Genomic DNA, 12,037 nt, shown 5'->3' on the forward strand with positions numbered 1-12,037 from the left:
ACCCGCCAAAGCCCGAATAAAGCGCAGCCGAACGCCGCATTCCCTCTCTTGATTATTCTTGATTATTGATTAACCGATTGATTAGTTGATCGGGGTCTATATTCAACTCAATATCCGATGCGACTTCAGAATAATTTACTGCCACCGATTGTAGTTTCGAATGTCGCCTCTTCCAGTTTTTTGACTCTTTTCTACCTAATTCATTACCATGACTTTTGGGTTCGTCGCATAATTCTACCTACTAACCGACGACGACCAGAGGAAAGGGCCTGGATCCTTCGACTCAACTTTGCCTCCTTCAAACTTTCTCGACCAATACCCACGTCAAATCATTCAGAATCACTTGCGTGATTGATCCCAGTGTTGTAATAACCCTCATCACGCATATTCTATACTCTGCTACAACCAGACAATCCTTGTTCTCTCTCTCTACTTTGACTGTGCCTCGATTCATCTCATTCCAAACCCCACATTCGAGAGGCGATCGCCCGACGACACCCGTTAGGAATTATCGCCATTTCATCTCATCTCAACGGTCGCGACAATCAATCAAACTCTCGTCTAACTCGATCGCCCAAAAGCCTCGGGCCAAGCGACTCTCACCATTTGTTTGCTGCTGGTCTCAGCCGTATTTGCTCTTGGGCAACGGCCCTTTTGTCCGGCCACTCAGTCTCATATTCAAATCAGTCATACCCGCGTCACTACTAATTGGGCCGTCTACTTCACAATATGGCGCCGAATCGCGGCGAAGACGATGTAGAGCGGTACGGTCTATACCCATGCTCATACTCCAAATCATGTATTGTCGATCCCCATGCTGATCAATTCTTTCCAGTCTATCAAGGACCACCAACGAATATCCTTCTAGTTCAATGATCGAACATGCACGGCGTCCCTCAGAAGCTTACGTTAACCTGCATGCAAACGTTGAAGCCAAGTACGTCCACTCGAAGCACTGTCTCATTACCCTTCACCACTGACATCACCAAGAATCAAGAATCCTCTCTGGGGACTTCCTCGAGCAAGACTCTTAGCCGATGTGGACGACTTCTGCCGCAAAAAAGATCTCGACCATTATCGCCCTCTCATCCGCAAGGGTGCTCTTGTCGCCCAGGACCCCACTGGCTATGAGGATATCGAAGGAGAAGAAAAACTCAACGATGAAGAGATCCAAGCACTCAGGGACGAGATCCTTCACAAGTGGAGAGTTCCCTTTGTCCTCTACTTGACAGTTGCAACGTGCTCTATCGGCGCCGCTGTGCAAGGCTGGGATCAGACAGGATCAAATGGTGCCAACCTCGAGTTTCCTTATGCTTTCGGCATTGGTGGTGATAGTATACACGACAAATTACTCGTTGGTCTCGTCAACTCGGCGCCTTATATAGGGACAGCTCTTTTTGGTTGCTGGCTCTCAGATCCTCTCAATGCGCGTTTTGGCCGCCGCGGCACAATATTCTTTTCAGCAAATTTCTGTCTTTGGCCTGTCATTGGAAGTGCTTTTTGCAACAACTGGAGGCAGCTTTTTGCGTGCCGTATACTTCTTGGTATCGGTATGGGTACCAAGGCTTCAACAGGCAAGTCGCCTTTCATCCATACAGCCCGCACGGTATTTGCCTGCTCAGAAACTAACTTGCTTTGATAGTCCCTATCTTCGCTGCCGAGAACTCTCCTGCCCCGATTCGAGGTGCCTTGGTAATGAGCTGGCAAATGTGGACGGCCTTTGGTATCTTTCTCGGAACCTGTGCAAATGTTGCTGTGACGAAAATCGGCCACAATGCATGGAGATACCAATTAGGCTCAGCTTTTATTCCAGCCGTGCCTTTGATGTTTTTGATTTACTTTTGTCCAGAATCCCCCCGTTGGTACATGAAAAAGAACCGCTACGGCGATGCGATAAAGTCCCTGTTACGACTTAGAAACCACCCGGTACAGGCCGCCCGCGACCTATACTATATTCATGCACAACTCGAAGTCGAGCTCGAGTTCATCGGCCAGGGAAACTATGCGAAACGTTTCATTGAACTGTTCACGATACCCCGTGTGCGACGAGCCACTTTGGCGTCATTTGTGGTTATGATTGCTCAGCAGATGTGCGGTATCAACATTATTGCCTTTTATTCGACAAGTGTCTTTCGAGATGCTGGAGCCACCGATAACCAGGCTCTACTGGCATCGATGGGTTTTGGTCTGGTCAATTTCGTCTTTGCATGGCCTGCAATATGGACAATAGATACCTTTGGTCGACGATCTCTGCTGCTCTTTACGTTTCCTCAGATGGCATGGACATTGCTTGCGGCAGGCCTATGCACGTTGATTCCGGGCACCGGCGGACTCCACATGGCACTGGTGGCTCTCTTCGTCTATCTCTTCGCAGCCTTCTACTCACCCGGAGAAGGACCTGTGCCCTTTACCTATTCGGCCGAGGTGTTTCCCTTGTCGCATCGCGAAGTGGGTATGTCATGGGCTGTAGCAACATGTCTGTTCTGGGCAGCGGTTCTGTCCATCACCTTCCCGTTGATATTAGCGAGGTTACACGCCATCGGTGCCTTTGCCATGTACGCAGGCTTCAACATCGTTGCTCTGGTCATGATATTCTTGTTCCTGCCGGAGACGAAGCAACGTACGCTAGAGGAACTGGATTACATCTTTGCAGTACCTACCCGCGTGTTTGTGAGATACCAAGTTACCAAAGTCCTTCCCTGGTGGATCAAGAGATGGATCTTGTTCAAGCGGGAAGCCAGGTTGGATCCGTTATATCAATTTGACACAGTTGGCGAGCCGGAAGACAGCCACGGCAGCGACTACGGGTATGAGAACGACAAAGCGAAAGTCGAGCTGAAGGATACCATTGGACTCACGTCAGGGGTTCAGACGACAAGATGAGGTCGATGTTTGATGTGGAGCGAGTGATATCACGACTCTGGCGTTTTTGAATTTGATTGTGACGATATGATTTGGAGCAATTTCCTGGTTAGTACTGCTGTTATACTGTACTGCACTTCATGATACCCTGCATGACAAAGTAGCAAGCGAAATGATATTGGATCAATGTCTTTTATTTGAACGGAGATGATTTCCACAGCCACTAACGCTAGTAGTGCGAGCTGAGTGTCTTAGATGATGTGACGTCAGAGGAACAAGATCATGACCGCGGCTATTGTTTCTGCCACTTTCAGTCCCTAGAGTCCCTACCTGGCTTGATAGTTAATGAGCAACTCATCAAAACACAACAAGCCAAGTTGAAGTGGAAATTCGCCGAGCTCTTTAGTAACTGCTTAGTGACGTCGTCGGGGCCGTGAGCCGACTTTACAACAAACACCTGTGGACTACGGATATGGAATCTGAGCTGAACTGAACTATTGAAACGGACCGTCTTGGCTTTGGTGAGACCCCGAAATTCCGTCATCAACTGAGCTTGGGATTTGTGCCCCACGAAACAAGAACCAAACAAGACAAGACTGGTGATCGGCATCTCCACTTTGTTGTTGTCCATTGATCAGCATTCGGCTGGGAGAAAGAGGCTAGAAAGAATGCCCGAAGAGCGGTTGTCATTCTGGATCAGGAAGCATTGGCAAGGTGGCCGAGGCCGAGGTTGCAGAGCCTAATAACCACCTAGCACAGTTCTGGTGGATTGGCATTTTAACGTCATGGTGTTTTATGCCGCGCGCTTACCATGGCAATACATGTGTTACAAGTGACGACAGACGGTCTCGCTTCATTTTTCGCGATTTGATATCGAGATATCCGATACGTCATGAAATACGAGCTGGGGCGTTGTTGCAGTACTGGATTGACGAGCACAGCACGGTCAAGCTTTCCCGGGGGATGCGTGATCGATTAGATCACGTTGCATTCTCACTGACCTCTTCCTGCTCGTAGCGGAGACGTGGTTGTTGGTGATCGACCGACGTGGATTCCAGACGGATAATGAGATCGGCATTGCGATGTGGAGGGTGTTTCTGTAGTTAGATGATGGGCATGCTGGTGGATGGCAAGACATGGATACCGTGGGAAGATAGTGAGACATTAAGGGTTCGGCGGTTAGAAGAGGAATCTGATGACGGCGAATTTGAATATCTACTATTTTTTTGTTGACGGTTGTGTTGAAGTTTGTAAAGAAGAAGTAAGAAACGTCGTTGCTTGAAGCGAGATGTTGACCCAGTCTGCTGGTCTTCTCCAGGATCAGGACCAGGACCGACCAGAGGGTTGCATTACAGAAGACAACCTGGACATTGGGACCCTGACAGACAGTGCAGCGATAACAGTACAGCATAGCACAGTGTATCATTCGTTCAGGAACCCCAATTGAGTGTCGTGTTGCGAGAGTAAAAGGGACTGCAAGAACGTTCACATTCATCCATAGCTCTATATTTTCCAACACAGTCATATTGCAGCATGTAATTGCGAAACTACAGTGAGAAGAAAAGAAGCAAATATTCTCCAGTCTTGACTCTCTCAAACCTCTACTAGTTTTCAATTCTTAGCACGGGTCAATGCGGATTACCTGTCAACTAGCAACCGTTTTGATTTTCTTTTCCATCTCATAAACTGTTATTTCCATTCCGACTCGACACGTCGACAAAAACTAACTGAGAACTAGTCAATTCGTGTCTGCAGGGGCTGCAGGGCCGACTTGTAGTTGAACCACTGTTATATCGTGATTCGGTTTCTTGGTTTTTAAGCCGGTGGCAATATAGAGGGGCCAGTCGAAGAAGAAATCCTTCCATTTGTAGATGATTTTTCCAAGGTTTATTACATGGTAGAAAAACTATCACATCATCCATATGAAAAAGAGGCTGAAGCATAATGCATGGGAGACATCGGGTAATGCTTCTCTCTTGGCATTAAACCAATATCATATGTCAATGCCAGTTGATGCTATTGAAGTAGATCTACGCAGTTCTGCAACCATCAACAAGAATTCGTGTTTTTTTTTATGGTGGCGCAAATAGACGCTAGAAGTTCCTAAATGGTAGAAAAGGGCTGGCTCGTTTCGTCTTGTCTTTTGTTTTGGCTACAGGAGTAGGTTGCGCGTCAAAGTCAAACGTTGAACGCGGTCCGAAGAGGTGCTAGCCTACCTAAGCCAGGCGTTGAAAAACACGAAGGAGGAAGTTGAGCCGTTGAAGGGTCAAAAGGCTAATTGTTAGTGAAGAAATTGTTCGCCGGTTACATTTTGCTGTGAAAACAACAAAGAATCGCAAATAAACCTTTGTGATGTTGCTGATGAATAGACTATGCACGACTGACTTGCTGGCCAGTTTATCGTTAATTTGACCAGGACCGCTACACAAAAGGCAGTCGTACAGTCAACGTTTCACTGTGATTGAGAAACATCAGCTCTCGATGTGAGATCGGGAGATGGACCACTTGAGATCTCAAGCGTCGGGTCCATCTTTTCCATGACGGGAGGAGAGCTGGACTCTGGGCTAGTTGAAGCTTTTCGCAGTGGGTAAGAAAAAGGTGGAATAAAGGTGGAGAAGATACGGTTATTATTAACTTAGCCGACCGATGACTTGACCTTTACTGATCTTTCGCTCTCGTGTCGAATCTACTGTCTCCATCTCGTTGGGGCATGCGAATACCATGTCGTGTCGCCATAATTACAGTAGCACTGCGGTATACTATGTAAGATGATGGGCTGTTGTTAATCAGCAAAACTTAAATGTCATGCATTCTTACTTTTGCCTGCCCGTTTGTTGCATTCGGTTCGTACCAGACCAGACCATGCCATCCATGTCTTGCCTGATCCTGTGTTCCTGTCAAGTTAAATTATGAGATAAGCTGCACTGTATTCATGAACCGACCTTCGTCCAGTCCGAGTTTTTCTTTGGCTCTGGCCGCGTAGTCCTCGAGCCCGATTGGGAGACGTGAAACAAAGGGGGCATTTGCGACCTGTCAATGGCTGTCTGTGGCTGCCAGGGGCGGCGCCTCCCCCTGGCCCGGCGTTGTAAAACGTCGTTTTGGAGTGCTGCCATTGGAGGGTACGGCTCAATTGGGAGGGGCCGGGTGCCCCTGAAAAGTGAAAAGCCGGCACTGCAGCACTTAATTGCAGTGTAGTAAAAGCAGATGAAAGAGGGCAGAAAAATGGAAGAAAATTCAAGGAGCCTGCAGCGTGTCTGGGGACCCTGTCGCGGATCCTTTCAGCTGGTAGGGCTCCTACTCCAGTACAGTACAGGAGAGGAGACCATAAAGACCCAATGAGAATTGATTTAGCTTGCCTACTTTTCTACAAAGAGAAAAAGGCAGATAAAAACCTGAAATGGTGGCTAACTGTCTGTGGATAACGATTGCCCCCTTCTTCAGGGACTTTGACCTCTGACCCGCTGGGCTGTGACCGATGGAAGCACTGGAGACTACCCAAGACTTTTATTTTATTTTATTAGTTGGACATGAACCCACGAGGGCCCCTTTCGCGAGCCAGACCTTTACGGGACTGTCGGTTTGTGAGTCCCGGCTTGGTATTCCTAGGATGTGCTTGGATGGCAAGGCGGAACAAACCTCAAATAGAATGGAACAGACCTAACCATCCTTAGTACTAACTGTAGGTAGTAATCACTGTAGAAATCAACTGCCCACAGGCCATGAGCACAGTGCCCTTCACACTCACATGAGCTTGAGCACCAGCCAAGAGCCAAGCAGTACTGACAAGGAAGGAGCAGGGAACCTCCACCCAATCCATGATCCCAGAAATCTCGTTCGTCGATGGACGATTGATTGACTTCAACTCTACTGTAGCTCTTCTTTCTTTCTCGCATCCCATCTTTCTTTTCCCTCTTCATTCTCCACAAGACGACGCTCGTTCCAGCTTCCCTATAACCACCCCGGGTCTCCCCTCTTCCTAAATCCTGTCCTTTTAGATCGCTTCCCATTCCCATCTTTTTGTTTGTTTCCCTCTTGTCTCTCTTGCTTCCTCAGTTTTGTCTGTCCTAGGTAGCACCAACCACCAACCAACCTGTTTTTGCCCGTTCTTTCGCTGGAGAAAGACGGCAGATCGGATCCAACCCTCGTTTTTTTCCTATCCCGGGAAGCATTCTAAGAAAGAGAATTGTATGGCCATCCGATTGTTATAGTGCTTTGTCTGCATTTGTTTCCTTGAATCCACTACCACACATCATCGGCATTCATCATTGCCCACAACCCGCCTCTCGGCATCATCTAGCTCGAGCCAGTCTCCAGCAGATATATAATTATCCCCTTTCCTATTTTACCCCCTGCTGGATCTCACAAGACTCTCCAAGAGACGATCATTGCGACAAAGGATTTGATATTCTACCGCCGTCTCACCCCCTGCCTGGCACTCCCAGACTTTCATATCCTAAAACGACCATCGGTTTCATCATCCGCTTGACTTGACCCGACGAGTCAATCACCTCTAGCACTTTCGGAATATTCGACCTGCGTCTTCGAATATCTCCGCTCCTTCGGCTCCCTGGTAGGAGTTCGATATATAGTCGAGTCCGAGAATGGTCAACCGCCACGTTTCGCTCTCGCCTCGCAACTCGCGCCACTCCCACTCAGGCTTTGTCCCTCTTGGTGGAAGCAACAGCAACAACTCGAACGACATGGAAGGCATTCAGCTCACGACGGTCAGGAGCAATGTCTCTGCCCGCAGCGGCCTCAGAAGAGCCGACATGGGACAGCCTATGAGCCCCGACGATAGCTCTTCTCCCACAGAAAAAGAGAACCTCAATTCATCCCATGGACATCGCGGACGTCGACGAAGAATGGGCGAGGGCCTCGCCCGCACTGGTACTGGAGGAGACGATGCTTCATTGAACGCAATGGGCAGACTCTACAACAAGATTATTAACTTCTCCGTTGTCACTCGATACCTTGTATACGTCGTTCCCGTTGGTCTTCTCCTGGCCATTCCCCTGATTGTCTTGTCTGCCATTGGCAAGAAGGACGCCCTCCCTATCGGCAAATTCAATAATGATGGCGACCGAGCCGGCGACGACGGCCCCCCTCTCTTTAAGATCTTCCTCTGGGTTCTCATTATGTGGTTATCTTGCTGGGCTGCTAAGGTAGTTGCATGGTTCTTGCCATCCATCTTCATGTTCTTTACTGGAGTCGTCAGCAAGGGCACTCGCAAGTACGCAACTGTCCTTTCAAACCTCGTTCTACCCTTCTCCTTCTTTTTCTGGGCCCTGGCTTCGTATGTCACCTTCAAGAACCTGTGGCAGGATGAGGATAGAAGTAAGATCTATGTCCCCTGGGTCCGTACCATGGGCCGTGTCCTGGGAGCTCTCTTCGTCTCGTCCGCCGTCTTCCTTGGTGAGAAGGCAATTGTGCAGCTCATTGGTATTTCATACCACCAGCGCTCATTCGCCAACCGTATCAAGGAGTCCAAGCGAGAGGTTCATCTCCTCGGTCTTCTTTTTGATGCCTCCCGCACTCTGTTCCCACTGCACTGCCAAGAATTCTCTGATGAAGACGCCATCATCAACGACAGCATTGAGGTGATGCTTCGCGGTAAGAAGGGCCACAAGCGAAATGGCTCCGCCACTCCCATGAAGCTCATCGGAGAAGTTGGCAAGGTTGGAGACAAGGTTGCTTCCGTGTTCGGTAACCTGGCATCTGAGATCGCTGGTAAACAAGTCTTCAACCCCAACTCGGCTCATTCCATCGTTATCGAAGCTCTTGAGAAGACCAAGTCATCTGAGGCCATGGGTCGCCGTGTCTGGATGTCCTATGTTGTCGAGGGTCACGAGTCGCTCACTTTGGACGATTTCCAGGAGGTTCTTGGACCTGCTTACAAGGATGAAGCCGAGGAGGCATTCTTCATGATCGATGGCGACGATAACGGTGATATCAGTCTTGACGAGATGGTTAGAAAAACGGTTGAGATTGGTGTCGAGCGAAAGGCCATCGCTGAAGGTATGAAGGACATTGGTCAAGCTCTTCAAGCTTTTGACAAGATTCTTCTTGTTGTTGTCCTACTGATCGTCATCTTTGTTTTCCGTAAGTACCAACTTGGCTTGTCCGGGTGACCCACCCAAACTAACATGTTTCTAGTTGCCTTCTTCCAGAGCAGTTTCATTGCAACACTTACCACTGCTGGAACCACCCTTCTCTCACTTTCCTTCATCTTCGCGGTTACTGCCCAGGAGTTCCTCGGTTCTTGCATCTTCCTGTTCGTCAAGCACCCTTACGATGTCGGTGACCGTGTCGATATCACCAACACCAAGATGGTTGTCAACAAGATCTCTCTCTTGTACTCTGTTTTCCACCGCCTTGATACCATGCAAACCGTCCAGATTCCCAACATTCAACTCAACAACATGTGGATTGAGAACATCTCTCGTAGCAAGTCCATGCACGAGACCATCGAAGTTAATGTTTCATTTGATACGTCTTTTGAGGATATTGAGCTGCTCCGCATTGAGATGGAGAAGTTCGTCCGTCTGCCTGAGAACGCCCGCGACTTCCAGCCCGATCTTAGCATCAGCGTTGGTGGCGTTGGTAACCTCGACAAGCTGTTGCTCTATGTTACTATCGCCCACAAATCCAACTGGCACAACGACTCCGTCCGCTCTAGCCGTCGCTCCAAGTTTATGTGTGCCCTGGCTCTGGCTCTGAAGAAGGTTCCCATCATTGCTCCCGGTGGTGGTGGTGAGCCTCTGGGCGGACCCACCAACCCTTCATACTCAGTTACCGTCACCGATGACTTTGCCAAGCAGAGCCGTGATGATGCTGCCAAGGTCACCGATGAAGCTCGCATGGTCCCAACCTCAAAGCAGGAGAACACTGCTGAGGCTGAGGCCGCGGCTGCTGAAGGCTTTAATGCGCGCCCTGCTGCCGCTGGCCTCGGTGTCTGGGACAACAGCGATAACCACACACTAGATGGCCACGACGATTCGCGCCGTAGTAGAGACATTGAAAACCTACGTACGGATCTAAAGCGTGAGAGCACTCGCGGTCGTCGCAAGGCCGGCGAAGCTGTGCCTTCACTGTCACTTGAGACAGCTCCTCGTGCCAGTATCCAACTGACGCAAGCAAGCCCTCGCAGCGCCACCCATGGCCCCTTCGATGAGGAGGCCGAGACTGGCATGGGCTCAACACCCTATCACTCCAACCTTGCTCCTGGATCCTCCCAGCAGGGCTCTCATGGCTACCAACCCTATACCAGCAGCAGTAACCAATACAACACTGCCCATCCTCTGCAACGACCCGGCCAGGGACCACCTGGACCACCTCCTCAAGGGCCACCTCCCGCTCCCCAGCGCTAGTGGACCTGGAATTGATCCAGAAGAAGCGTAACAGCTGAACATTGTGTATTGAGAAGGCCATTTGGGTTGGGATTATATTTTTTTATGCTGGCATTCGGTGCACTCGAGAGACTTGGACAGTCGTCTCCTTTTTTACTACTCAGATTGTTTCATTCACATAAAATTGGGCAGGTGTATCGGTTTATGAAAGTCATTCAAGAACTGCAAATCAGCAGCTCTTATCTTCACGAATTAAAGAATTTAGAATATTATTACACCCTATACATATATTTTCAAAACAATGTTTATTGTATTATCGTGATACATATTGACCACCTTAACAGTCGTGCTCTGGTGCCGGGACATCACCGTCCTTGGCTCCCAGGTCAGTCTTGAGGACACGACCAAAGAGCTCCAGCAGGACCTCAAAGCAAACCTTGGTAATGGCGGGGTCGTAACGACCCTTGCTGAGCTCGTCACGGATGAAAGCATGTTGAGCCCAGGCGAACTCGTAGAAGCTGGTCACGACACCAGCCTCACGGAGCTTAGCACGGATGAGATCACGACCAGCGTCAGGGACGTGAGTATCCTTTACTCCAAAGATCATGGCAACCTCGCCCTTGAACTTGTGAAAAAGGTCCAGAGTGTGGTTGCTGTTGACAGGGGCTGTAGAGGAAGTGTTGGGAGCATCGTAGGGACCCAGAGTGCGAGAGTGGATATCTGTAGCGAAGTAACCGACACAAGCAGAGATGCGAGGGTCAAGCTGAGACAGAGTCAGCATGAAATATGTAACGACATTAAAAAGGAACACTTACAGCAGCGCGGACAGCAAGATGGCCGCCAAGGCACATGCCTGTGGAACCAATGCGTCCTGTGCATGTGGGAAGTGAGAGGAGGTAGTCGACAGCAGCATACGAGTCGGCGTCGTAAGACTCGAGAGTCTGTATATTATTAGCAGGAGTTCATATTATGATCAAAGAAGTATGGGATGATGTCACCTTTTCGATCTTGAATTTGTTGCCGCGGTCAGTGTCCTCAACGTCGTACTTGAGAGGCTCGGGACCTGTAAAGTCGTGGTATGAAGAAGGTGCGGCAACGATATAGCCCTGGCCAGCGATTTGGCGGGCGAAGCGAGCCACAGGACCGGTGACTGGAGGTGTAAGTCGGAGTTTCACATAAGGAAGAAGAAGTAAACTGAATACTGACCTTGGTAGATCTCACTGAAGAGACTCACGCCGGGAAATCGTCTAGAAAATTGATTAGTGGACGATAGATCAGCTGGATCTCATAAGACTCACGCATTGGGATATCCGGGAATAGTAGGATGAAAGACAAAGATACCTGATCACGTATAAGCTCTTGATATTGTAAGTTGATGACATGTGAGGAGAGACACACGCATAGTGCCATCCTTGCCATTGGCAGTGGTAGGGACATCGACGTGGGACTCTTTGATCAACATTTTGGCAGTTTTTTTCCCCCCAGGCTTAGGATGATGAGAAAGATGAGAAGACAAATGTGAGTTGTATTGTGGTTGGTGAACTTGTATCAACCAAACCTCATATCATGATCAACCCAGTTCCCCTCGATGCGTGCCCCTCGGCGGGGTGTTGCATCCATCCATCCTTCAAGCTAAAGACTTGTGATTGGTTGAGAGAGGTATGATTCAAGCTTCATCAGCTTATCCGCTGTGGTACCGGTCCGATCCCGCTAGAACCTGCTGTTGGGTATCAAAAGAGCCAGCAGAGGAGTAGAGACTAAAGCAAAAGCACATGCTTTAACCAGAGAAGAGGTATAAAGAGCAGCTGATGACATGTGCTGTACGTGAA

General features: G+C 49.1%; 3 protein-coding genes across 3 annotated transcripts; 2 read left to right on the plus strand and 1 right to left on the minus strand.

Moving 5' to 3' along the window:
* Nucleotides 1-729: 729 nt before the first annotated feature.
* Nucleotides 730-2,883, plus strand: FSST1_003657 (uncharacterized protein; the record flags this gene model as incomplete). The annotated part of the gene is made up of 4 exons (XM_083229756.1): nucleotides 730-764; nucleotides 836-937; nucleotides 991-1,574; nucleotides 1,643-2,883. The coding sequence occupies 4 exons, from the start codon at nucleotides 730-732 to the stop codon at nucleotides 2,881-2,883; spliced, it is 1,962 nt and encodes a 653-aa protein (XP_083087087.1).
* Nucleotides 2,884-7,463: 4,580 nt separating this feature from the next.
* FSST1_003658 (Mechanosensitive ion channel-domain-containing protein) lies at nucleotides 7,464-10,229 on the plus strand (the record flags this gene model as incomplete). The annotated part of the gene is made up of 2 exons (XM_083229757.1): nucleotides 7,464-8,961; nucleotides 9,016-10,229. The coding sequence occupies 2 exons, from the start codon at nucleotides 7,464-7,466 to the stop codon at nucleotides 10,227-10,229; spliced, it is 2,712 nt and encodes a 903-aa protein (XP_083087088.1).
* A 316-nt stretch (nucleotides 10,230-10,545) lies between these two features.
* FSST1_003659 (carboxymethylenebutenolidase) lies at nucleotides 10,546-11,670 on the minus strand (the record flags this gene model as incomplete). Its single annotated transcript, XM_083229758.1, has 6 exons — nucleotides 10,546-10,971; nucleotides 11,024-11,149; nucleotides 11,207-11,358; nucleotides 11,415-11,455; nucleotides 11,507-11,549; nucleotides 11,607-11,670. 6 exons carry the CDS (start codon nucleotides 11,668-11,670, stop codon nucleotides 10,546-10,548), a joined length of 852 nt encoding a protein of 283 aa, XP_083087089.1.
* Between the last annotated feature and the right edge of the window lie 367 nt (nucleotides 11,671-12,037).

This window comes from Fusarium sambucinum, chromosome I (genome assembly GCF_050947815.1).
Source record: "Fusarium sambucinum isolate potato_lamoka chromosome I, whole genome shotgun sequence".
In the NCBI taxonomy this organism is placed as follows: domain Eukaryota; kingdom Fungi; phylum Ascomycota; class Sordariomycetes; order Hypocreales; family Nectriaceae; genus Fusarium; species Fusarium sambucinum.